The sequence below is a fragment of the Sapajus apella genome, unplaced genomic scaffold, assembly GCF_009761245.1.
Source record: "Sapajus apella isolate SASKATOON/1434 unplaced genomic scaffold, GSC_monkey_1.0 scaffold89, whole genome shotgun sequence".
Classification (NCBI taxonomy): domain Eukaryota; kingdom Metazoa; phylum Chordata; class Mammalia; order Primates; family Cebidae; genus Sapajus; species Sapajus apella.
The window spans coordinates 5620687-5647502 of record NW_022437029.1 but is presented as its reverse complement, the minus strand read 5'-3'; the positions used below and the strand labels follow the sequence as shown (position 1 = coordinate 5647502).

The following is a 26816-nucleotide window of genomic DNA, read 5'->3' as shown; positions in this document are numbered from 1 at the left end:
TTGCTCTGTCACTCAAACTGGAGTGCAGTGGTGTGATCTCAGCTCCCCGCAACCTCTGCCTCCCAGGTTCAAGCGATTCTCCTGACTCAGCCTCCCGAGTAGCTGAGATTACAGGCAGGCACCAGCAAGCCTGACTAATTTTGTATTTTTAGTAGAGATGGGGTTTCACCATGTTGGTCAGGCTGGTCTCAAACTCCTGACCTCAAGTGGTTCACCTGCCTCAGCCTCCCAAAGTGCTGGGAGCACCCGGCTGCCTCCTTTTCTTCTTAATGCTATTGGAAAGTGGTCTAAAATGTTGAGGATTCCTCAGTCAGAAGAGATCAAGGTGCTGGGGATATTACCATTGTCAAAAACCCCAGGGAACTATGAAGAATGAGCCTACCCTCCCCAGCATCTTTGAGAATCCAGCCCATGCCCTCCTTAACCCACCTCCAGACAGCAGCCCTGGCTTGAAGCACCAAGCAGACCCTGCGGCTATTCAGGGCAAGACAGACGGGCTGTGCTGCCAGGAGGGAAAGGACAGGAGCCTGGCCAGAAGCAGCCGCCATGGGGCCTTTGGGGGCTTTCTCCGTCCCTCCCACAGCACCAACCAGAGCAGAGGTGTGAGCCTCGGGGAGACAGAAGGGATCTGAAGTGGCCAACCCCCACATCTGCAAGCACACAACAGTGAATCAAAAGAAAGAACTAGATCATGAAATTAAAACTTTTAAATTAACAAGAGCAAGTCTTATGGGAACACATGGACATAAGGGCACACTGGGGCCTTTCGTGGCTGGGGGGAGCAAGGGAGGGAGAGCATTAGGACAAATACCTAATGCATGCAGGGCTTAAAACCTAGATGATGGGTTGATAGGTGCAGCAAACCACCATGGTCATGTATACCTATGTAACAAACCTGCACGTTCTGCACATGTATCCCAGAGCTCAAAGTAAAATAAAAAACAGAAAATCAGAACTAGACTGCTCTAATAACCCAACCTTATTGAAAAGTTGTAAGAATAGACCAAAGACTTGGTAGCGTCTTTTGTGACTCAGTCACAAAGATATCCAGGATAAGGGCACAGCTTACTTGCCTTGCAGGCGCCCTCATGGTAATTCCCTGTGACCTCAGTTATGAGTTTGTGTAGTCACATAAGTATTGTTGGGCAAAAAATTTTTGGTCACTAATTGTATCACTAATTTAGTGAGGCATCTTTGGGAGCAAAGTCTTGCCATGATTTTGTTTTTTAAATAACCACAGCCAGCTGTCTCCAGATGTGCTCCTTATCTACTGTGTGAGGTAGGGGGATGTCACAAGATGTCCAATTATCATGAGGGCGCCTGCGAGGCAGGTAAGCTGTGACCTTATCCTGGACATCTTTGTGACTTGGACACCAATGTCTGAACCCCTCCTCCATCCTTGACGTGAGCTCTGCAAACCATCCCCTCGCATTCCAAATCTGCCTCTCTGTTACTTTTTTATTTCAATAGTTTTGGGGAAACAAGTGGGTTTTGGTTACATGGGTAAGTTCTTAGTGGTGATTTCCGAGATTTCGGTGCACCTGTCACCCAAGCAGTGTACACTGTACCCATGTGTAGTCTTTTACCCTCACCTGCGTCCCACCTTTCCCCCTGAGTCCCCAAAGTCTATTAGATCATTCTTATGCCTTTCATGTCTGCCTCCTTCACTGTGGGCATTCCCCCAAGATTTTCTTCCACTTTCTGCTATACTTTCTCTCAGAAAGCATGCCCATGATTATTGCTTTACTTACCAACCCCACATGGAGAGCTCCTCACCATAGTTGTGGCTTCTACTGCTTTGTATGCTTATGTTTATAGATGAACTCGTAAGACTTGCGTCCATAGCTTAAAATTCAGTGACAAGAAGGGAGCATGTTTTTACCTACAAGGGCAGATTCTTCAGATGCATGATTCTAAATTCCAGGCATGGCTAACAAACAGAGAAAAAGAGAGAGCTTCCCAAACTTCCAATGATTGCTAAATGCGTCTATAACAGAACTTAGTCCACACAGCTGAACTTCAACCTAACATTTTGGCCTACGTTAAAGATGCTACATAGCCTGCTAAGAAGAGTAATACCGCAGTGACTAGAGGAAATAGAAGGTGATGGGCAGGTTCCAGTCCTCCATTCCTGAGTAACTAGCCCAGAACTTAGAGGTTTAACATAAAAAGTATGTTATTTTACCTCACAATTTTGTAGTTGAGGAATTTGGACAGGCCTCATCTGAGTGGTTCATCTATTCCATGTGGCATCCACAGAGGTGACTTGGTGGCACTGGGCTAAAAGGTGGTCTGGTCTGGAGGGGCTCTCATACATCTGGCACCTTGGCAAGGACAGCTGGAAGGCTGGGTTCAGCTGAGACCCTCAACTGGAGCACTTACCTGGGACCTCTCCAGCACGGCAGCCTCAGAGTAGTTGAATTCTTTCAATGGCCCCTCCGGACTCCAAGAGCAAGTGTTCCATTCAGGAGCTCCAGTTTCAAGCTGCAGGGATTCCCATGAGCAAGCCTTGCAAGTCCCAGAAAGTCAATTCTTTCTCATTCTATTGGTCAAGTCACTAAAACCACCCCGCATTTAGAGAAAGAGGATTTTTAACTCCATTTATCAACGGAAGAAGTAGCAAAGAATTCATGGGCATCTTTAGTCTACCACAGCCTATTTTTATCCATTTCACAATGTGATGCTTGGATTAAGTATTCTCAGGGTCAGTTGGTTTGCTCTGTAGATTACATCATGTCATCTCTTCACTGTCCCCCAGTGACACGATAAGTCTTAGTTAGCACTGTAGCAGAATCAGAAGGTCAACATCATCTTTAGGGCTGAAATAATTAATGAATGTTAGAAAAAATATCACAGCAACATTGATATTAATATCCATTAGAATCATTATATTCTTGATAATTATGTTTCAATATACAGGGAAGAAGACAGCAAATTATGATGGTAAGACTTTGAACTTTGCCATCACAATCTACCTCTGAAATTTTCTGATCCTTGGCTTTAAAATGAATACAATGCCTGTAGCAGGTGTCTCAGGGACCCCTCACTCTTGATCTATGTCCATTCCTTCAAGAAAAAAATTGTGGGAGAACTTGTATATACTTTTGAGAGAGTCCTGGTGAATACAAACTCCATTGGCCAAATCAGACGACCTCCATAAGTCACCCTTAGCATGGTGTTTCCCTGATTCCTGACCCAGTCTCCCTGCCCCCTCATCCTTGCTTCCTGGAATCACTTCCCCCATAAATTGCCCGCATCCAAGTCTTATCTCAGGATCTACCTCCAGGAAAACCAAAACTAAGGGAATTCTTACCTTACAGGATTGTTCAAAGTGTAACATAAATTCCAAACATTGAAAATGCCAGGCACAGAGCCTGGCACCTCATTGTCTCTCATTCATTCTCTGCCATTTCCATGGGTCCAGATCACTTGCCTTTCCCCACACCTGGCCAGCCCTCTCCAGCCCTGCACACTGCCCAGTCTGTTTCTCCTAACAGAATCTCTTGCCCTCCTTTGAAGTTTCACCCACCCTTAAACATCCTTCTCTGACCTCCCTGGGTGGATGAAATTCCCTGGTCATATCCACTCACAGCAAACACAGCTCTCTCCTTCCCTACATTTTCCACAAGTTTACATTTTATCTGAGCCATTATATTATCTTTGTCTGTCTTCTTCATGACACTTAAGTTCCCACAAGAGCAGGGGCCATGTCTGTTTTTCCTCTCCAAGAAAGGAAAGATTACTATTTGCCTAATGAATGAATAAATAAATAAGATATTCTTTCTTCTGTGACTTATGCACTGACCTTATCTCCTTCCTACTTGCCCTGCACCACTGACACATATGGCCACCCTGTGTTCCCACAGCATACTGTGGCAAATTGCATTGACCACATTCTCCTCTGTGGTGCAGTTTAGATATTTTTACTTATTTGGTTGTTGTTGTTTTTTCCTTCTTTCCTTCCTTCCTTCCTTCCTCCCTTCCTTCCTCTCTTCTCTCTTTCTTGCTCCCTTTTTCCTTCCTTTTTCCTTCCTCCCTCCCTCTCTGCTCGCATCTTTCTTTTTCTTTCTTTTTTCCCTCTCTCTCTCTTTTTCCTCTCTCTCTCCTCTCCTCATCTCTCTTTCTCCCTCCCTCCCACCCTCCCTTCCTTCCTTCCTTCCTTCCATTCTTTCTTTCTTCCCTTCCTTCCTTCATCTGTCTTTCTGTCTTTCTGAGAGTCTCAGCATAAAAGCATAGGCCATGTGCTCAACAGAAACTCAGGTATGTGTCAATCCACCCTGGGTCTTGTCTGACTGAACATCCTGGGACTGTTGTGCTGCATGTAGAGCTGACGTTTTGCCTTACCCCAGATTCACCTCCTTTCCAAAATCAGGGAGCACTGGCTGCCCCTTAACCTTTTTTATTTTATTTTATTTTATTTTATTTATTTTATGACAAAGTCTCACTCTGTTGCCCAGGCTAGAGTGCAATGGCGCGATCTCAGCTCACTGCAACCTCTGCCTCTCAGGTTCAACTCAGCCTCCCGAGTAGCTGGGACTACAGGCAACCACCACCATGCCCGGTTAACTTTTGTATTTTTCGTAGAGATGGGGTTTCACCATAATGGCTAGGCTGGTCTCAAACTCGTGATCTTGTGATCTGCCCACCTCGGCCTCCCAAAGTGCTTCGATTACAGGCATGAACCACCACATCTGGCCCCCCTTCACCTTTAAAACAATATCCCCACTTGGGGAAGAAGTTGCCCCAAGATAAGGAAAGGCAGGCCTGGGATCCAGATCACAGGTCCTTGTTGCAGAGCAGAGGGACACATCTGAAGGCTCATGCAGCAGAGCCACCCTGCTGTCTTCCAAACCAGCCCACAGAAGCATTTTGCTAGGTTCCTAGGAAACTGGGCTGTCACCAATGAAAATAGAAACGCTTTTTAAAAGTCTGCACTAATATATAGTAGAAAATTGAGTACTTAAGACTGGAATGACTCCCTTGGGGACAGAGAAGCCCACACGGCAATTCTGGTTGATGAGACATAAGCACAACCCTGCAGGGAGCCCAGGAAAGGGCTTCCAGATACAGGTAAAAATGTGGCTGATGTTTGCTTTCCCTTCTGCCTGCCTGGAATGTAGACACTATGTCTGACACTCCAACAGTCATTTGTGACTATGAGGTAAAGACCAAACCAAAAGAGGTACTGACCCTGACATCACTGAGCTGCAGACCCTCCAGACTTCTGGTAATGTAAGAAAAATAACACCAATTTTTATTTAAATTACTCTTGGTTTTTCTGTTACTTGCAGCCAAATGCAGCCCTAACTGATACAGGTCTAGAACTAAAGAAGACTTATAGTTGCCACTTGTGTGGCCCTATGTGTCATGGCACTGCAAGCTGGCACAGCTGAGGAAAGCAAGTAGTCCTGTGACGATGTCATGCCCACTCATTCCACAAGCCCTTGGAGAGGAAGGAAGTGCTCTGCTGCCCACTGGTGTGTCTCTCCCAACCCTCACCAAGTGCAGCATTTCACAATAGCTGTTTAATAGATTTTTTAAAGAAACCTGCTTTTGTATTACGACAAAAAAGAAAACTTTATGCAAGGGAAAAAATTAGAAAAATTTAGAAAAATTTTGCATTGATAACCATCAATGCAAAAATCCACAACAAAACACTGGCAAACCAAATCCAGCAGCACATCCAAAAGCTTATCCTCATGACTGAGTAGGCTTTATCCCCGGGATGCAAGGTTGGTTCAACATGCAAATCAATAAATTCAATTCATCACATAAACAGAACTAAAGATAAAAACCACACAATTATCTTAATAGAAACAGAAAAGGCTTTTGATAAGATTCAACATCCATTCATGTTAAAAACTCTCAGTAAACTATGTATTGAAAGAACATAGCTCAGAATAATAAGAGCCATATATGACAAACACACAGCCAACGTCATACTGAATGGGCAAAAGCTGGAAGCATTCCCCTTGAAACAGTACCAGACAAGGATGCCTCTCTCACCACTCCTATTCAACATAGCATTGGAAGTTCTGGCCAGAGCAATCAGCCAAGAGAAAGAAATAAAGGGCACCTAAGTGGAAAGAGAGGAAGTCAAACTATCCATTTGTAGACAACATGATCCTATACCTAGAAAACCCAATAGACTCAGCCCAAAAGCTTCTTAACCTATAAACAACTTCAGCAAAGTCTCAGACACAAAAATCACTGTGCAAAAATCACCAGCGTCCCCAAACACCAACAACATTCAAGCTGAAAGTCAAATCAGCAATAAACTCCCATTCACAATTGCCACAAAGATTAAAATGCCTAGGAATACAGCTAACCAGGGAAGTTAAAGAACTCTACAAGGAGAACTACAAACCACTGCTCAAAGAAATCAGAGATGCCAGGTGCAGTGGCTTATGCCTGTAAATCCAGCACTTTGGAAGGCTGAGGCAGATCATTTGAGGTCAGGAGTTCGAGACCAGCCTGGCCAACATGGTGAAATCCTGTCTCTACCAAAAATATAAAAATTAGCTGGGTGTGGTGATATGTGCTTGTAATCCCAGCTACTCAGAAGATTGAGGCAGAAGAATCACTTGAACCCAGGAGGAAGAGGTTGCAGTGAGCAGAGATTGTGCCACTGCACTCCAGCCTGGGTGACAGAAAACAAAGAGATGACACAAGCAAATGGAAAACCATTCTATGCTCATGGATAGGAAGAATCAATATTGTTAAAATGGCCAAACTGTCCAACGCAATTTATAGATTCAATGTTATGCCTATTAAACTGCTATTGACATCTTCACAGAACTAGAAGAAACTATTTTAAGATTCATATGGAACCCAAAAAAAAAAAAGCCTGAATAGTCAAGCAATCCCAAGTAAAAAGAACAAAGCTGGAGGCATCACACTTCCCAACTTCAAACTATACTACAGGGTTACAGCAACCAATGCAGCATGGTACTGGTACAAAAACAGACACCAGGACCAATTGAATAGAATAGAAAACCCAGAAATAAGACCATACACCTAAAACTACCTGATCTTCAACAAACCTGACAAAAACAAGCAATGGACTCCCTACTCAATAAATAATGACGAAATAACTGGCTAGCCATATGCAGAAGATTAAAATTGGACCCCTTCCTTAGAACATATACAAAAATTAACTCAAAATGGTTTAAAGACTTAAATGTAACACCCAAAACTATAAAAACCCTGGAAGACAACCTACGCAATACCATTCAGGATATAGGCATGGGGAAACATTTTATGACAAAGATGCCAAAAGCAATTGCAACAAAAGCAAAAGTTGACAAATCGAATCTAATTAAACTAAAGAGCTTCTGCGCAGCAATAAACAAAAACAAAAAGTCATCAACAGAGTAAATACATAACCTACAGAATGGGCGAAAATTTTTGAAAACTATGCATCTGACAGAGGTCTAATATTCAACATCTATAAGGAACTTAAGCAAGTTTACAAGAAAAAAACAACCCCCTAAAAATGTGAGCAAAGGACATGAACAGACTCTTCAAAAGACAATATACATGCAGCCAACAATCATATGAAAAAAGCTCACATTACTGATTATTAGAGAAATGCAAATCAAAACCACAATGAGATACCATCTCACGCCAATCAGAATGGCTATTATTACAAAGTCCAAAAAAATAACAGATGCTGGCAAGGTTGTGGAGAAAAGGATTATTTATACTCCTATACACAGTAGGAGTGTAAATAAGTTCAATCATTGTGGAAGGCAGGGTGGCAATTCCTCAAAGACCTGAAGACAGAAATATCATTCAACTCGGTAATCCCATTACTGGGTACATAGGCAGAGGAATATAAATGATTCTGCTACAAAGACATATGCACTCATTATGTTCATTGCAACACTATTCACAACAGCAAAGACATGGAATCAACCTAAATGCCCATCAACAATAGACTGAATGAAGAAAATGTGTTACATTTACACCATGGAAAACAACGCAGCCATAAAAAAGAACAAGACCATGTTCTTTGCAGGAACATGGACAGAGCTGGAAGCCATTATTCTTTGCAAACTAACACAGGAACGGAAAATCAAATATTGCACATTCTCACTTATAAGTGAGAGCTCAATGGTGAGAACATATGAACACATAGAGAACAAGACACAATGGGGCCTATCAGAGGGTGGAGGGTGGGAGGAGGGAGAGGATCAGGAAAAATCACTAATGAGTACTAGGCTTAATACCTGGGTGATGACATAGTCTGTACAACAAACCCCCATGACACAAGTTTACCTTTGTAACAAATCTGCACATGTATCCCTGAATTTAAAATAAAAGTTTTAAAAATCTGCTTTTAAGCAGGAAGAAACTGAGAAAATGCTGGACTATTGAAGAAAATTTATGATTTAATTACAAATTTTGGTGTAGGTGTTCTCAGTTGTCATGAGAAAGTCAAGAAACTCATGTTCCCCCTAAGCCACCCCACTCTACCACCAGATGATTTGTATTTAGGGGATGGGGGGCAGGGAAAAGGGAAGCTGAAGGTAACCCTTTTATACATTTTCTCCCTTGAAAGATTGTCATTTCAAGTGTGTTACAAAGGGTTAAACAGAGAAGACAGAGAAGAATTATATGTACAAATGCACTGGCCAGACATGAGAAGTCTTATCGGGATCCTTTGTCTCCAGGAGGTATCTGAAATCAACCCAGCCTTTTGACTTTGAAGATATGTCTCCTGAGTTTCCCCAGGATGGGCATTGCTTAGGAAAAGCTGACTCAGAAAGACATGACAAGTCCAAGTGTTTGCCAAGAAAAATACACTCTGCACTCTACGTAATTCCCAAAGGATTTTCTTCTAAAAATATTTTTATTAGAGTCTGAAATAATTTAATCACAGGCTTGTAATTAGTCAGAGCTCAGCAAGTACTCTGCGCCCAACAGTGATAGTCTTTCAGGCTTTTAAACAGGAAACTCGGAATCCAGAGAACAGAAAACACAGAATTGTGCCCATGATGACTTTGAAAAGTTACCCTTTGCTCACACCAAACTCTCATATGAGAGTTTGTATTTCCTACTTTATTGGGAATATGTTAAGGCTGAAACTAAAGGGGAGAATGTGAGGGTTCTTTTCCCAATGAGATAAAGGAGCTCAAGGCTGGAGTGCTACTGAAAGCCTGGCAGCAGGCAATCTTAAAGAGAAAGAAGACAGATGTCTGAGCAGGAGGGAATGAATCCTGGGCTACTATTCAAATTTCTCCTCGGAATATAGGGAAGAACTTCTTTGTTAGCCGTGAGAACATCCAACGCCCGACGGGTACCAAGCACCACCATATTTCATCCATTCCTTTAGTTGATACATCTTTGACATTGGAAAACGTGTAGACCTCAGCTTCAAAAAGCATCGATCAGGCTGGATTTCTCTGAGGGGTCCAGGGGCACACACAGATAGTTAAACAGACCACTGGGGGAAAACACTGGGACATGGACACTCCAGGAATACGTACGGACATTCCTAGATGGACTGGAGGTGCAGGACAGGGCCTTGCCTTGCTTGTCTTTAAAATCAGAAACACAGGGTGTTTTGGCAAGTATAAATTTAGTGATTTTTAAAGCCCCCAAAAGGAAAATCCACATGAGACAAAAATCTAGAGGAGTATGCTAGGATAAAGCAATAAGTGATGTAATTAATTTCCAGTACAGAAAGCAAAGGGCCCAGAATACCAGACCACAGGTGTTAGAAACAAAAGAGGTCAAACCAGGGATTCCAGCCCATGCCACTCATTCGAATCACCCAGGACCCCAATCAATTACAGCAGAGCTCCTGGGCATGGGTCCAGATATCAGTGGCATTGTTGTTTCACCTCTCTAGAGGATCCCAGTCTGCAACTGAGGACCCATGCTTAACTGGTACACATTCACTCAAGGCATATCTCTCCACTTCCAGAAAATATCTATGCAACAGAAACCCTGTATTGCATCTTGAACATTCAAAAGCTGAGGAAAAGAATTGCATACTGAGGAGTACATGGCAAGAAGGTCATCCTCATCCAGGGATGGAAGCACTGTGGGTGATCTGCTGAGGATGATTTTGCACCTGGAGTGGGGCTGAAGAAGAGCCCTCTTCTCAGAAAAGGTGCAGAGGCCTAGAAACTTCTGTAGCGGGAGGTCATGGTCCCTATCTGCCTAAGGACAACAGAGTGGGGAAGCTTGGTCACTAAAAAGCCAGATCTTCATGGGCTCACGGGAAAAGCACAGTGAGAGGCTCCAAATATGCCACATGGGTAAGAAAGCCTCCAGAAAAGGCCTGGAGCCTGGGAGACTGGGGAGCTACCCATGAAGATTATTCAAGAAAGCCCAGGGTCCCAACTACTGAGTTAAGATCCATGGTGAAATTTCCCCCAGATGTGATAAAGGTGTAAGGTCTTTCAGGCCGACTGATGGCACCAAGGACACCATGGTAACCTTTGAGCTTTGACTAATTACAAGCCTGTGATGTCCCCTGGACGTCATGGATGCTCCAGATGAGTTCCTAGAAAATCTGAAGTAACTAGAAGACCATGAAAAGGGGAAGAAATGATCAACCCCTGGGACGCCTAATTGACTCGGAGACACTCTCTATTGTTCCTTATTCCTGCCCCAATTGATAAAGCAATTGGACTTTGTAACCGACCTTGGTCAACTTCGTGACTCCAGTCCCTACGACCCCCTCCCAGCTTACAAAAACCACCCTACACTGTAACTTCTGTAACTTTCCACTGCCTACCCCAAACCTATACAACCCCTCCTATCCCACCGCCCTCTGCTGACTCTTTTCAGATACAGCCCCTCCGCACCCAGGTGAATAAATAGCTATGTTGCTCACACAAAGCCTGTTGGGGAAGGTCTCTTCATTCAGAGCTTGCGTTGGTACTGTCACTAACTCCTGCTGGAATAATTGGCCAAAAAGAGCTTACATTTCCAAGTCACAGGTTCTATACTTAACCATAGAAATTGAGGTACTCCCGCTGACAGCAGGAGTGAGACTATCCTGGAGGGCTTGCTGAACTAGGATACTGGGCCAGCCTGTGGCTCTAATCAGCAGAGGGATGCTGATTATATTGAACTGAAGTCCACCTGCGTCTCCCATTCTTTCCTCCGATATCTCCGAGCTGCTGCTGTGGTCACTGTTAGCACTCGGCATGAATTCCTGGGAGCAACATTTGTCCACAAAACCTGCTCCAGGGACCAGAGAATGGCTTGTCTTAAAATTCACTGCAGATGGGGTCAGGACTGTGCCAACCTTGCGTAAACACCTGGGACACATTAAAAGGGGACATATGAGGCCAATGCAATGCCCTAAGGAGCCACATCCTTCCCTGCAGAAGCAGGAAGACAGCCTTGACTACAGTCCCCTCTTCTGGATGCAGCAGCCTCTTTGCTGGGATGGAGCAAGAGGGAATAGTGGAGAAACTCAGGCTTTAATTTTAAAAATTTTGAGGCTTAGTATAGATTCTTCTTAGATATTGCCAATGCTATAAACACAAGACGACATTTCTATGCAGCACTAAGCTTTTGCCGCTAAAGTTTTACGGTAGTTGTTTTACGGTAGTTGTTTTACTGTGCTTCATAAAGGATATTTGGTACGCTTGACAAAGTAAAATAAAATAAAATTGGGAGTACATTTAATTTGTTGGCTGTTTACTTTTGGCCATTTAATTTCCATGCAGAACTTCTGATGAGCTGCAGCAGACCAGGCAGGATGTAACTGTGCTATAGGACTTTTTCCTTAGTTCAGCTAACAGCTGGCTTCTTGTCACATGGCCATGAGAGATTACGGTTACAGACACTTTGAAGGGTGAGAAAAAATGGAATTTACTGGGCAAAAAAGGCGGGGGAAAGAGAAACAGGGACCCTCCGCGAAGCCAGAGTGCCGCTAGTGTGCTTCCTGCCTCGCAGGCTGAATCAATCCCAGGTTCCACCCAGGAAGAGGAGGGACCAGGCTCCTCCCCACTGCAAATGGCTTGAAATTCCCAAGACTCCACCCCAGGGTGCAGGCCAGTTGGAGTTTTTCTGGGAACCCCTTTGCACTCCGCTGTCTCAATTGTATTAACCATGTGTTTCTGATGCTTTGATAACTGGGACTTTGTTGACCCTGGAGATACTGCCCTTCCCGGGTTTAGCCAATTCCTAGAGATCCTAAACAACTTGCCTGCTTCTGCAGCATGCTTTTCAAATGCAAATTGACCAATCCAGAGCCCAAACCCAACTACTTCCTTTATAGAGCTCTCACCCTCAGGATCACCATCCACAGCCCAAGAGCCCGTGCACCCCAGAGCCCAAGGAAGCCATTCAAACCAGCCAATCCTAAGCCTACCTACCCTGCCTCACCCATTCCTTCCCACAGAAACCACCAGAAAGACTCTCGTCCACACCTTCTCCTCACTTCCTCCGCCTCCTGACCCCCCCCAGTGCTTCCCTGGGCACTCTCCCAACTGCCATGGTGTGGTGTGCCCCTCCTCCTGGGATCTGGAGTATAACACTGTCTTTTCTTTTTTTTTTTTTAATTTATTTATTTTACTTTAAATGCATACTATATCTGGCATTTCTCCCCATGTTATCCCTCCCCATCCTCCTCTCCGTCCCCACCCCCCACTGTCTCTCCCCTACCCCTCAACTGTCCCCAGTTTGTGATGCTCCCCTCCCTGAGTCCACATGTTCTTGTTATTCAACACCCACCTATGAGTGAGAACATACAGGGTTTGGCTTTCTGTTCTTGTGTCAGTTTGCTGAGAACGACAGTTTCCAGATTCATCCAAGTCCCTACAAAGGACACGAACTCATTGTTTTTTATGGCTGCATAGTATTCCATGGTGTATATGTACCACGTTTTCTTTGTCCAGTCTATCATTGATGGGCATTTGGGTTGGTTCCAGGTCTTTACTATTGTACAGAGGGCTGCAATGAACATACATGTGCATGTGTCTTTATAGTAGAATGATTTATAGTTTTTTGGGTATACACCCAGTAGTGGGATTGCTGGGTCAAATGGAATTTCTATTTCTAGATCCTTAAGAAATCGCCACACTGTCTTCCACAGTGGTTGAACTAATTTAGACCCCCGCCAACTGTGTAAGAGTGTTCTTATTGCTCCACATCCTCTCCAGCATCTGTTGTCTCCAGATTTTTTTAATGATGACCATTCTAACTGGCATGAGATGATATCTCAGTGTGGTTTTGATTTGCATTTCTCTAATGACCAGTAATGATGAGCATTTTTTCATATGTTTGTTGGCCTCATATATGTCCTCTTTTGAAAAGTGTCTGTTCATATCCTTTGCCCACTTTTGAATGGGGTTGTTTGTCTTTTTCTTGTATATCTGTTTTACTTCCTTGTAGATTCTGGATATTAGCCCTTTGTCAAATGGTAGATTGCAAAAATTTTTTCCCATTCTGTTGGTTGCCCATTCACTCTAATGATGGTTTCCTTTGCTGTGCAGAAGCTCTGTAGTTTAATTAGACCCCATTTGTCTACCCTGGCTTTTATTGCCATTGCTTTTGGTGTTTTAGTCATGAAGTCCTTGCCTATGCCTATGTCCTGGATGGTTTTGCCTATATTTTCTTCTAGTGTTTTTATGGTATTAGGTTTTATGTTTAAATCTTTGATCCATCTGGAGTTAATTTTAGTGTAAGGTGGCAGGTAGGGGTCCAGTTTCTGCTTTCTGCACATGGTTAGCCAGTTTTCCCAACACCATTTATTAAACATGGAGTCCTTTCCCCATTGCTTGTTTTTGCCAGGTTTGTCAAAGATCAGATGGTTGTAGATGTGTGGTGTTTCTTCTGGGGTCTCTGTTCTGCTCCATTGGTCTATGTCTCTGTTTTGATAGATGATACCAGTACCATGCTGTTTTGATTACTGTAGCCTTGTAGTACAGTTTGAAGTCCAGCAGTGTGATGCCTCTGGCTTTGTTCTTTTTGCTTAGGATTGTCTTGGCTATGCGGGGTCTTTTGTGATTCCATATGAAGTTTAAAGTGGTTTTTTTCAGTTCTGTGAAGAAGGTCATTGGTAGCTTGATGGGGATAGCGTTTAATCTATAGATTACTTTGGGCAGTATGGCCATTTTCATGATATTGATTCTTCCTAACCATGAGTATGGAATATTTCTCCATCTGTTTGTGTCCTCTCTTATTTCATTGAGCAGTGGTTTGTAGTTCTCCTTGAAGAGGTCCTTTACATCCTTTGTTAGTTGTATTCCTAGGTATTTTATTCTCTTTGTAGCAATTGCAACTGGGAGTTAGCTCTTGATTTGGCTGTTTGTCTGTTATTGGTATATAGGAATGCTCGTGATTTTGCACATTGATTTTGTATCCTGAGACTTTGCTGAAGTTGCTTATCAGTTTGAGAAGATTTTGGGCTGAGACGTTGGGGTCTTCTAGATATACAATCATGTCATCTGCAAATAGAGACAGTTTGACTTCCTCCTTTCCTAATTGAATACGCTTTATTTCTTTTTCTTGCCTGATTGCTCTGGCTAGAACTTCCAATATTATGTTGAATAGGAGTGGTGAGAGAGGGCATCCTTGTCTAGTGCCTGATTTCAAAGGGAATGCTTCCAGCTTTTGCCCATTCAGTATGATATTGGCTGTGGGTTTGTCATATATAGCTTTTATCATTTTATGATATGTTCCGCAATTGTCTCCTAATCTGTTGGCCTCACCAAACCTGAATAATAAAGCCTATATGTCAAAACATCAATTTGGGGTGGGAAATATAACAAGGTGAACAGTTGGCCTGAGGTATAGCATGGTTTTAAGACTAGTTTAATTCACAGACTGTTCTTAGCTGTTTCTGTCCTTTCTGGGTGCTAAATGCACATTGCCCCTGCAGTGGCCTCAGAAGGATCCAAGAACATGCACTCTTATTTCCTGGAAGAGCAGCCTCAGACCCAGTGGCAGGACAGCACGCCGTATGCCTCACCTCCATCCACTGGGACAGTGACGCCTTGATTGGTCACAGGCTGGCTGGTGAGTCCACAGGCTAAGAGAGCAAAAAACTGGGAAATACTGTAGGAGACAGGGACACTGGGTTTCCACTTCTGATTCTTCTTCCCCGTGAAAGAATCCTTATTACAGTCCCCAGGGTCCCCCAGATTTCAGATGTGCCTTCTGCAGGTTTTGGGAGAGAAACTACATGTGTGTGGCTCAGCTCTTCTCCTCTCTTCATGGTAGCTAGTCTGCCCCCAGGAAAGCAAATATTTGCTCTGCTCCTGGCTGTAACCTTGACTCAGACCAGCCACTGCTTGGGCTAGCTGTTTTTCAGCTGTCGAATCCGGGGATTCGATATTAAGAAGCCCATTGCTGCTGCACATCTAAACTGCACACTCTAGGAGGTAATTTTTAAATGAGGTGAGCTTCAGTTTCCTTACCTCTAAAATGTGAATTATAAGCTTTGCCTGGTGGATTTTTTTTTGAGGATTCAATTGAGCAAAACATGTAAAACCTTGCACATTGTAGACATTTGAATGTTGGGTTCCCCTCCTTCATTCTTGCTTTATTTCTCCCACTCCTTTTTATCTAAAGCTTTCTGTCCCCTTATCCTGGCAGGTGGCTGAGTAGTATCCTGGCCTCAGTAGCTCAGCCTCCACCAGGGGTCTGGTAACTGTAGTCTGGGCAATTTCTGAAAAACCACTGGGCAGTGGGTTCTGGAGTTTCTTTGTAGGAGCCTTTGTTTTGCTTTGCTTGTCTGAAGAAGAATGAGGAAGTGGGTTTTGCAGGCATGCCAGGAGGAGGAGAACATGCTGGTGCTTGAGCTCTGTGGGAGGGGGCTTCTAGCCTACCACCCCTGCTTCGGGGACTGGCTGACCCCATGAGCCAAGGGAGGAGAAGATTCCAGGAGTACACAGGCTGGCTCCAGGCACCGAAGCTGGCAGACGCTACAGCCCAGGGGGCATCTGGATGGTTTATCCACTGGCACCCCCAAGCAGTGCCATCTGTAGGGTAGCAGTGCCTTCTTGGAGCCCAGTAGCAGTAATGAGTAGCCATGAAGGGTGGCATAGGCAAAGATGCCAATGGGTGAGAACCAGAAGAACAGGAAAACAACCACAAAACACGAGGGACCTTTGTGTGACCAAGTGAACTATTAGCAGGACGTCATGGAAAAAAACAATGAGAGCTGAGTGTAAAGACAGGAGCAGAGAAACTTAGCTGAGTTCCACTGATGGGACCCACTTGCTCACACAACTGGGAAAATCCAAGTAACACACGCTGCATCCATTCTGCAGACACTTCAACGCCTAAGCCGCAGCAAGACACAGTGCCGGGTGCTGGGCTGCATCAAGGAGCTAGAAGGCTCCTGCCTTGAGAAACTTACAAGAAACACACATCCTGCCCTTTCTGTGGAAGAGTCCCTATATATTCTCATAGCATTCGAAATACTTGACAGATCACATTTAGTTTTTAGTGCATAAATTATTCTCGGCTTCTGTTGTTGATGTCTGCTCGTATCCTTAGTTCTTGAGGAAGTGGCACTTATTACATAAGACGTGTGTTTTCCCTGTGGGCAGTGCATGGAAGTGTGAGGTGTCCAAACACTATTTACTGCCCCCTTCCTCAGCTTTTGTAGGGTTGGGGTGAAAGAAATCACCTTCAGAAAGTTAAAACAATAGAATCAACATAAGATAGAGGAGATCGGCCACTTTAAGAAAAGAAACCACTTTGTTTCATTTGGTCATCTGTTTGTGTGTTCAGTTTGGATTCAGGGACACAGAATTAGGTTAGTCATAATCCTCAGTTCAAGACACAGATTCTTCACTGGTCCCTGAATAGCTTGGGTTTTTTTTTATCTGTTTGTTTAATAATAAATTAAACAATCTACTATCCAACATGAGATCCAGAACTTAATGAAGCTTATGTTTTCCTAACCCATCCCAATGCTGATATGATCACTATCCAAACACACACACACACACACACACACATTTATACTTAAGAGCATATATATACAAAAACTACATTTTAAACACGTGTGTGAGTATATATGCTTTCACACATACGAGAGAGAGCATGTTAATTTTAGTTGTTTTTCACTTTATATAAAACGAAAACATTATTCTAAAAAATGTTTCTGAAACTTATTCAGTAATGTATATCCAAGATTCATCCATATTGTTTCATGTTGTTTTTCATCGTAGTTCATTTTACCACTCAGGAAAGCCACTCATTCTCTTGTCTAGCAGGTATTGAGTTGTTTCTGCGCTGTATTTTACTCTTTATTATGGAAATTTTCAAACATATACAAAAGTAGAGAGAATGATATAAGGAAGCAGGGTGCAGCCGTCACCAGGATCAGCAATTACTAACATTTGGCCAGTCTTATTTCAACTGTTCCGCCACACACCACTGGATAATTTTGAAGCAAATCTCAGACATCACCCATAAAAAATTTAGTTTGTCACTTAGATAATAACCTTTTTTTAATGTAGCAATGCAAATAGCATGCTTATTCATTAATAATAGCATAAACCCAGCCCTCCAAACTCCCTGATCATCTCACATCTTTTCTGCCAGTGTGACCCTACGCTTCTGAAATCGCGGCGGGGAGGAAATGCGTAACCTGTGAGGTCACGGCAGAGTCTGAAAGCGGGTGGTGGTTCTCCTCTGGCTGCAGTCAGCTCATTTTCTGGGTCATTGCTAAAGCTGCCAAACTCTAAAGTGGGTGACTCCAAAGAGCACTGAAAATGTCCAAGGGAGGAAGAGAGGTGCAAGCCGTGTGGCCCCAAGCCTGAAGATAAAGAAAAGTCAGAAGTATCCAAAGCCCCCTGTGCAATGTCCTCACCAATTCCTCCTTCTCAAACCTCGCTCTCCTCTCCTTTCATTGTTAAAATCTAACAAGGTGTTCAAAGGCCTCTCCCAGCCCCTCCATACTTCTCCCTCCTTGAATACTTAGAAAACGGGAGAAAAAGGGAAGAGGAGATGACAATAGGAAAACAGAAAAGTAAAGGTCAAAAACTGCCCAAAACCTCCTTCACCTAAACCAGGGCTTGGCAAATTTTTCCTGTAATTGACCAGAAAGTAAATATTCTAGGTTTTGCGGTCTCAACTATTCAACTCTATCTTCAAAGAGCAAAAGCAGCTGAAGATAATCTGCAAACAAACAGGGAAGGCTGTTTCCTAATACTCTTAATTCACAGAGACAGAGGGCAGGCTGCATTTGGCACACAGGCTGTAGTTTGTCAGCCCATAGTCTAAGTATAACCATTTTTATTTCTGTCTATCCTTCCTATGTTTTGCTTATTAAACAGTTACTATAGTTGAAATAGAAAAATAGAAAAAATGGAAATATAAAATATAGCTAAATAGCTAAGTTAATTAATGTGATTATTTCTATTTTTCAGATGAGAAAATTGATGTACTGTGAGATTAAAGGATTTGCCCAAGACCACAGAGGCACTCTGTGGCAGTGCTTGAACTTGAACTTACAAAGTCTGTCTTCAAAGTCCATGTTTTTAAGTTTTCTCCTTGTTTAGATGCAAACAAATGTCAATATTGTAACCACAAAAATTGTACAAAATAATTTATTAATTAGCTGGGCGTGGTGGTATGTGCCTGTAGTCCCAGCTACTTGGAAGGCTGAGGCAAGAGAATTGTTTGAACCCAGGAGGTGGAGGTTGCAGTGAGCCGAGGTGGTGCCACTGCACTCCAGCCTGGTGCCTGGTGACGGAGTGAGACTCTGTCTCAAAAAAAAAAAAAAATTTCCTTAATATTGTAAATATTTAAGTCTCACAATCTTGATAATTTGATCATTAAAATATTTATCATTGTAATTGATAATTGCTATATAATTTTTCATCATCAGGGTAAAAAGTTTTATTAAATTCTTATATATCTAATGATTTTCTTTATAAAATTATTTTCTAAGCTAAATTCCCAGGAATAGCATCATTGAGCATCTCTCAAACCTCGTTGTGATATGCTGGAGAGGAGTGTGCTGATTTGTGGCAACTGCCAATTTCCGTGGTGTAAATACTCCACAATGGCCACCAATGATACGCTACCAACATGACATCACTGAACAGAGCCAAGAAGGGATGCACATCCTGGGCTCTCGCAAGAAGATGCAAGTTGGTCCCAGCACCCAACTTACTTGGTTCATGTTGCCTTTCTTCTTCCCAGTACCAAATTATAAATGGAATTACAGGTGTGAGAAGTGTTTCATAAAAACTGTTAAAACACTTGCTCGTGTGTGAGTGCACTGGTATCTCAAATTTGCTCTAATTTACATTCCCTGGTTCTTCCTGAAAGTGTCATTTTTCCATGAGTTCCTTTAAGTGTGTCTCTTCTGCAATCCCCTAATCACATTTTTTCATCTGTTAGGGTAATGACGCTACTATAGATTGAATGTTTCTGTCCTCCCAAAATTAATATGTTGAAACCCTAATCCCCACTATAATATGGTATTAGGAGTTGTGGCACTTGGGAGGTAAGTAAGTCATGAAGACAGTCATCTATCAGCCAGAAAGTGGGGCCTCACCAGACACCAAATCTGCTGGCACCTTGATGTGGGACTTCTCAGCCTCCAAAACTGTGAGAAACACATTTCTCTTGTTTACAAGCTGCCCAAGTTATGTTTTTTGGTTGTAGCGGCCCAGACAGATTAAGACACATGCCTTTTCTACAACTTTATGTGATAGTTATTCATTCCTTGAACTTGTCTGACACAATTTCATCTAAAACTGGCTTTTGTTATTTTATTGTGTAGAAATTATAATGTAATTAAGCCTACTCACTTTTACTCTTGCAAGGCTATTGGTAATGAACAAGAGAGAGTTCATCCCACCTTCATTTCTTCTACAAATATTTATTATATGCCTGCTTTGAGGCACTGGGAATACAGCGAGGACCAAAATAATCTCTTGCCCTCATGGATCTTCCATTTGGGTGGGAAACACAAATTGAAAATAAGCAAATCTGTACTGGAAGATCTGGCGGTGATAAAAGCTACAAGGATACAAAGCAGGGTGAGGGGACAGAGAGGAAGGAAGGGAGTGCCACTTTAGACAGGCCTCTGGAAAGGTCACATTTGAACAGAGACCTGAAAGGCAGAGTCGCCAGCCGTGCTGATTTTCCTGCCATTACAGGGTTTTTTTTGTTTTGTTTTTTTTAATTGAACTCATTTATTTCTCTGGATTTTATTTTTGGTATGTGATATGAAAGAGGCTCTGTTACATTTTTTTCAATTTGTCTACAATTATCTCAATGCCCTTCCTTCTATTTTCAAACTTGTTGTTATAAAGTTGGGTCTAATTCTCAGTTCACTAATACATTCTAATGTGTGTCTTTTTCTAACAATCCACAAGATTTTAGTTGCTATTTTTTGGAAAGCCCTTTCAGCCTCAAAATGAACATCCAGCTTCCTGAAAGGCAAACTAGGTCTTAACCATCACTGTATCTACAACACCTCCCATAGAGTCTAGTCAAAATAGACTCGTAATATGTTTATGTTGAATGAATGTCAAACTCATGTGGATGTTTTCCACTCTCATGCAGGCCTAAGGGGACCTCATTCTGTTAAATAGGTCACAAGTAGCAGAGTCACACCCACTCACAGGCACAGTTACTCTTGTCATTCATTTTTAGAAAAAAAAAAAAAATGTAAGATTTTATTGCTTTACTACAAACCCACTATAAATGCGGCACCTTTGGTAGACAACTGAGGCAAAGAACAGAGTCCCTCAAAAAGACACAGCCACTCCCATAAGAGAAGAAATATGGAGTTTGTGTTTGAATTATTTCATTCCGTTTATTTTAATTGGGATAGGATTGAAAGTCATGATGCAAGGCCGTAGCGCAGTCAGACCATCTGCTTTTCCAGTTCCGTGTTTGCACCGTCTGTGCATCCATAATCCCCCCAAAACCAAGAAGGCCAGTGAAAGTGGGGCCAGCACAATGCCCCAGGAGAATGTGGAGGAGGCTGTGGGAAGAACAGAGTCACGTCAGGGGCTGAACAGTCTCTCACTGCACAAGAAGACAGGGCAATGCAGGTGTACAGACAAGAAAGAAACTGGAGTTTGCTTTCTTGATAAACGTTCATTCATTTCCAGAAAGCACGTCCCTCACACCAAGATGGAGGATATTTGAGAATGATGTCTGTGGCATTAGAGAAACAAGCAAGATAGGGCATCTGTTAGAAACCTCATAGGGTAGGTGGCCAAGTGCTGAGGGTTTAACTTTGTTCCGAAAGTGGAACACTGTGGGTTTAAGATCCTGTCTGTTTACGTCTCAGTTGCCAACTGTGACAGAGCCAGGAACAATTTGCCCTTTTCCAATGAGCATGGGTGTCAGGAGGATCAAAGAAAGCAGCAAAGAAAAATAAATTTTGAATAATGGAGCCGTAGGGGCCAACAGAATTACTCGGGTCCAGCTATTTTGTGTTCTGCTCCTTGGCATCTCTGTGTTATGGAAATACAGGAAGAGACGCTGAATAAGAAGTTAAAAAGCAAATGTGAGAACAGAATGCTATCAGACACATTGTTGATGAGACCAGAAATCTGCATTTTAAAGCTATTATTCGCCACAGTCTGTTTAGTCATCCAGGAATCAACACAACCTCACCCTGTTGCTCCAGAGGCTTCTCACATCTTAAAATCCCACAAAGATTAGAAGTAAGTTCAGCTGTAATTTTCTGGGCAGCTGTTTGAATCTACCTCTGAATCTTGTTGAAAGGCTTTCAGCCTCTGCTCCCTAGATAAGTCGTGGCCAGCTACATGCGGGGTGCTCATGTTATGGAAAAGTTTAAAGGCTCCCAGCCTTTAAAATCGGGGCCAGACAAAACCACAGGTGCCTTGGGCTCAGTAATCTAACCCCTAGAGGGTACATTCTGATTTTTGTGGCATCCTTCATTACTAAATGCATACAACCACCATCTCTCTCCCAGCCTGCTTGTCTGGAAATTATCTGAAACACCGCCCTTCACATGTGTGCCCTAGTTCTCAGACTTCACTGTGAAAGGAGTCTGTTGAGTCCACAGACTTCAGCCTCTCCCTAGGAGAATCTGACAGGGTGGAGATCTGCGCTTGTAACCAGGGCTCAGCTGAGTGTGAGGCTGCTGGTGCACGGAGCACAGTTGGAGGAAATGCGCTGGGTGCCATTCCCTGCCCTGAGGCTGGGACACATTATTGGCTTTCCAGTTTACACTGTGTCTGTGGCTGCCTCCCCAGCAAAACACGGAGACGTGGAGCAGTTTGTATTTGTGTTATTGCTGTAGGATTGCCCAAGAAGGCATCACTGAGATTTCAGTTGGGAATCACTTTGGCTTGCCTGCCGTTAGCTTCGGGCCGTCAACAGAGGCTACATTCAAGGCACCTCTTCCTTCCGCTCAACAATTAAACATTGGCATGAAATCAAGTTAATCAAAAGTGATCATGTGGGTTTTCCTCCTCTTCTTTTAAAATGTCCTTAAATGAACACTGGGTTGATTTGACTGTGGCCTTGTACCTATTTCCTGTCATATAATGACTTTGACTGTGGAGCTGCCCTGAACCCTGGATAGCTCCCAATCCCCAGCTCTTAGAAGTGAAGCTTCTCATCTTCAAGATAAAGAACAATCCACCCTCCCCTAAAGGTCATGCGAAGACAGGTGATCAGTGACCCAAGGCAGAGCTACATGCAGAGTATTTCAAAGTTTACTGTAGAACCATTTCATGTTTTCTAAAAGTCATCTTGCTATTTAAATTTTTCATTTGAGCATAATATCCCAAAGTCCAGCCTCCACCCTATCAAAAATCTTTAAAAAATGGGAGGTTTCTTTTCAGCTCTCCACTAGCAGGCAATGCAAGGGAATTTCTATGGAATCATGTGGAGAATGAGTAGCTTTGTCTCGTATCCATGGAACATTCAACATGTTATGTTCTCCTTTAGTGCTCCCCAAAATACATACATACCTTCTTTGACTGTGGTGCGTAGTGTCTGAAAACCCAGGGTATTACGGACAACACATTTAAAATCCATGTTCAAATCCTCTCTTGTAACAGGATCAAAAATCAATGGCACTTCAATGTAGTTCTCATTATTTTCTGAATATTCCCTGAGTTACAAAACATTCACTTAAATATGATGTATCAAACGCAAGCTTCTCGTTTACAACAGAGACATCCAAACGCTCTCCATGAGAAGTACCCATTGTGCTTTTATTGTTTTAAAGTTTCGTAAAGTTAGGAGCACTTGCCACCACACTTGTTATTCATTTGGGACAGTTTCTAAGCCTGTTCCTGAAGGCCTGAATGTCACTGAAGATGGCCGTCACTGGAATCAAACACTTGATACACTAGAGGGTTAGATAATGGGGAAGTTCATCTTCAAGTCCCTTAATGAACAAAGAAAACCAGTCGTGGGAACAGAAACATCTAGTTTGAGGAAACTTGACTCTCTCAACATTAAATCACTTGCATATTGAAGGGCAGGGAGTTTCCAGGACTCCAGCCCTCAGTGGTGCCTCCTCTTGTCATCTCTACTGCTGACTCTCACGCTGGAAACCTGCAGACAGTCCAGGCGAATGGCTCTGGCCAGGATGGCTGCCATTCATAGTGTTAGAGGAATGTGTAGACGCCTCACTACTGTCTGTTAGTATGAATAAAAGCATGGATGAGTGGGTCCACTAGGAATATTTTTGTTTTATTTTTAGAGAGAACACAGGTTCCTTTAAGTAAATGGATCGTATGAGTAAGCTGAGATGGGCATTTGGTTGTGGCCAAGTCTTTCACAACGAGAACTTGCAAGCACATGATTGTGCCAACCACACATAGTTTTTATCCACTAAATTACAACCAGAAACATCTTTTGTGATAAGTCTTTCAAAAAAACACAACCATCTGGCAGCAAAAGCTCAGGCGAATTCAAAGTATCAAAACTGTAATTTTTTAAATACTTTACAATTTGGAATGTTGAATGGTCTCCCTCATAGGCAAAGAGTTCCCATCTACAAAGTCTGATTGTTCTAGTCTCAGAGTGAGAAAAGATTTTCTAGAGATCACTGCTTATGAGAACTGAATTCTTTCTTTCCTTTATTAGCCTTGCTTAGAGAGTGTGGCAGCCCACAGTTCCCTGAGAAATAGAAGAGGCACTATAGATACTGTGGCTAGGTCTCAGGGTCCTTTTAAGGGTTTCTGAAAATGTTTGTCAGGTTGGAGAGTGGAAAAGGGAGAGATATTAACTCCAAAATAGTTTTAACTTACAAAAATCGAAGGGTCAGTGTTTAACGAAACAGCTACAAAAGCAATATCAATACCAACAGGTCAACTGCAACTCAACTTTTAAGTACTTACAGAGAAAGTTTGGTTCTCAAGATAATTTTTAGCAAAACTTCATTTTTTTAGTCCTAAACATTCAACAGTTTGGAATCAAAAAAAGTTACTTTTAATGCAGTATGTGGGTCATAGTGATAACTCTCTGCAAAAGGAAGCACAAAACCCACAGAGGTCTCACAACAGAAGACCCTGGCCCACTTACTGGCGCGGCCCCTCGGTCACGCGGCCTCCCTGGTAGGCGCTCTCTATGTGGGTGTCATTGGCTGTCCACCACAGCATGGTGGTTGAGGGCGTGCCGGTTCCCAGAAACACCTTACACGGGATTGTCAGTCTTGACCCTGTGGACAACAAGGCGCAGTACATCAACCACAGAACCAGCCCCTCCCACCCATCAGCAAACCTGAGCCCTGAGTCCCTCCTCGGCTTCTCAAACACCCCTCACCAGCCAATTCTTTCCTTAGAAGAAAATTTAGCTTTCTCAAATGATTCTGTTCACATAGACCTTTACTATTTACGAAGTGCCTCCGGTTCCTACAACTGGTCTTCACGGCAGGCGAAAACCAAGAGGCACCTGAAGTTCAACGGTTTCACCAAGGCCCCTGAGCTCCCAGGGGACATTCTGAATTCAAGTCACGGCCACTCACTTCAATTACCTCAGAAAATCCAGATCATGTGTGGATTCTGTCTCTTTCCCTGAGGCTGGTCTTGGCTCTAATGATTCTCCTGGAAACTGTCCGTTCCCAGATGGCTCTGACTGAGGATCAACCCTTCTCAAAAGCTCTGTATTTTCTGTAGACAGTATGCTCTGCAGTTGTGCAATGTGATGTACTAGGTCCCCCTGCCTCAATCATAGGAAATTATTTTTCTTTTTCATTCACCAAAGAAGAGTAGAAGGAAAAGAAGAAAGAAATCCTTCTCACTCGTTTTTTTCTCGTGGGTAACGTGCCTCCCTGTGGTACGTCTTTTAATGCACCTGGCTCCATCATGGGTTCAGAATGCCATCCCTCCTCCATCCTGTGCCACTCCCAGGACCTTAAAGATCTTCCTGAGCCATAACAACCTATTAATCGTTGTCATGTGGCCCCATCACCCACTCCAGTGCATTCAAAGCAACTGACTGGGAACTGGGCGTGAGAACTTGGCTGAGAAGGGAGCCAGAACATGGGGGCTCCGGTAGACATCTCCCAGTGTGCCCACTGCCCCAGATTTCCAGGTGGTTGTTCCCAGAGCTGCAGCTATGGGGACTGCACTGTAGCAGTGGCAACCCAAGGGCCAGCCAGCAGTCCCAGCAACTGCACAAACGCCCTCCTCCTCTATGGCCTTAAATTTAAAATTTAAACCAACACTAAACAAAAGGAAAAAGCAAAGAAATTGTTTTTAAAAAGGCTCTGCAGCCAGGGTTTCATAAATGAGTATCAGACCTACAAAAACATTACCCAGAAGCAAACACATAAAAGAGTGCAGGCTTTATAGGCCCACAGACCTGAATCTGAACTACAGCCTGACTCTGAGGGTGGCCTTCTGGCCTCCACTGAGCCACCATGATGCCCTGGGTGGCTTTTTCCCTGTGAAAAATGTAAGAAATAAAACCTCCTACGTTGAGATTGAATGAGATCCCACTGGACACAGTAGATGCTCAATAGCATCAATTCCTTCCCACCACTAGCATCAGAAGGCTGTTAGTACAGCACACTTACATACCCTCACTGGCCACCAGTGTGGACCTGTGCTGGCCAGGATGCACTGCACCACATGGCGTGAAAAGCAGGAAGCCCCGCTGGTCATTTTCATAGCACCATTCAACCAGCTTACCAGCTCTTCTGGCAACAAGAAACTGATCACTGCTGAGCCCGCTTTACAAATGGAGTCTTAGAGAGATGCAGAGCACCAGCCAGGTTTTGGTGACATGAATTATTTTAAATGCACCGAGGATGCTGGCTGTGCCTGGGCTTCATGCTGTTTATCTTCTCATGCAGTTAATAACTGCTGCAGAACGTTCAGATTTTCACATTCAGATTTTTGCAGGTGGGCTCTGCATGAGGCGAAGTATACCTGTTTTCAGATTATGCCATTTCTAATCAAACTGGCCAAAGGGAAATATTCCCTCACATTTGTTATTCCAGCCTCACACACTGGAGCGCTAAGGTCTCCACCCAAGCACTGCACCAAGGGGCAGGTACGGTCAGCAGACATGAGGGTCCCAAGCCCCCTGCATGGTCCTTGCCGGCCTTACCCAGGGAAGCTGATATGGTCCTGAGGGGGGAAATAATCACAGGAATGGTCTCCTCTTGTTTTCCTGAGAAAGATGTAAGGAAAAGAGATTCCGTTAGGAAAGCCTTCATTTGAAGCTGTAGTTAAGCCCCATTGTTTGGCTAATTAACTGGGTTATCCTTTCCAGTATGGCCAGTCATTATGAGAGTCAGCCTTTGTCTGGCAAAGGAAACAGGCTCTCTACAAAATCGAGCATCCTCAGCCAATGCCTTTCCCAGCAGAGAGATTACTGGAAGAGGCCACAGCTAAACACACATTCCGCTGACAGAAGGTCTTTGCTCC

At 43.3% G+C, this 26816-nt stretch overlaps 2 protein-coding genes across 2 annotated transcripts in view; both read right to left on the bottom strand.

Moving 5' to 3' along the window:
* The window catches only part of IL1R1 (interleukin 1 receptor type 1), a 143527-nt gene extending 131650 nt beyond the window's left edge, over positions 1–11877 (bottom strand). Inside the window, exon 1 of the mRNA XM_032255541.1 lies at positions 11647–11877. The gene's annotated coding sequence lies outside the window, so the exon portion shown is untranslated. The remainder of the gene's footprint in view (positions 1–11646) is intronic.
* An 8739-nt stretch (positions 11878–20616) lies between these two features.
* The window catches only part of IL1R2 (interleukin 1 receptor type 2), a 34338-nt gene continuing 28138 nt past the window's right edge, over positions 20617–26816 (bottom strand). The window contains 5 exon segments of the mRNA XM_032255534.1: positions 20617–20798; positions 20801–20932; positions 22902–23044; positions 24466–24601; positions 26497–26559. Coding sequence (XP_032111425.1) covers positions 20767–20798; positions 20801–20932; positions 22902–23044; positions 24466–24601; positions 26497–26559 — 506 coding nt within the window. The 3' untranslated portion in view covers positions 20617–20766.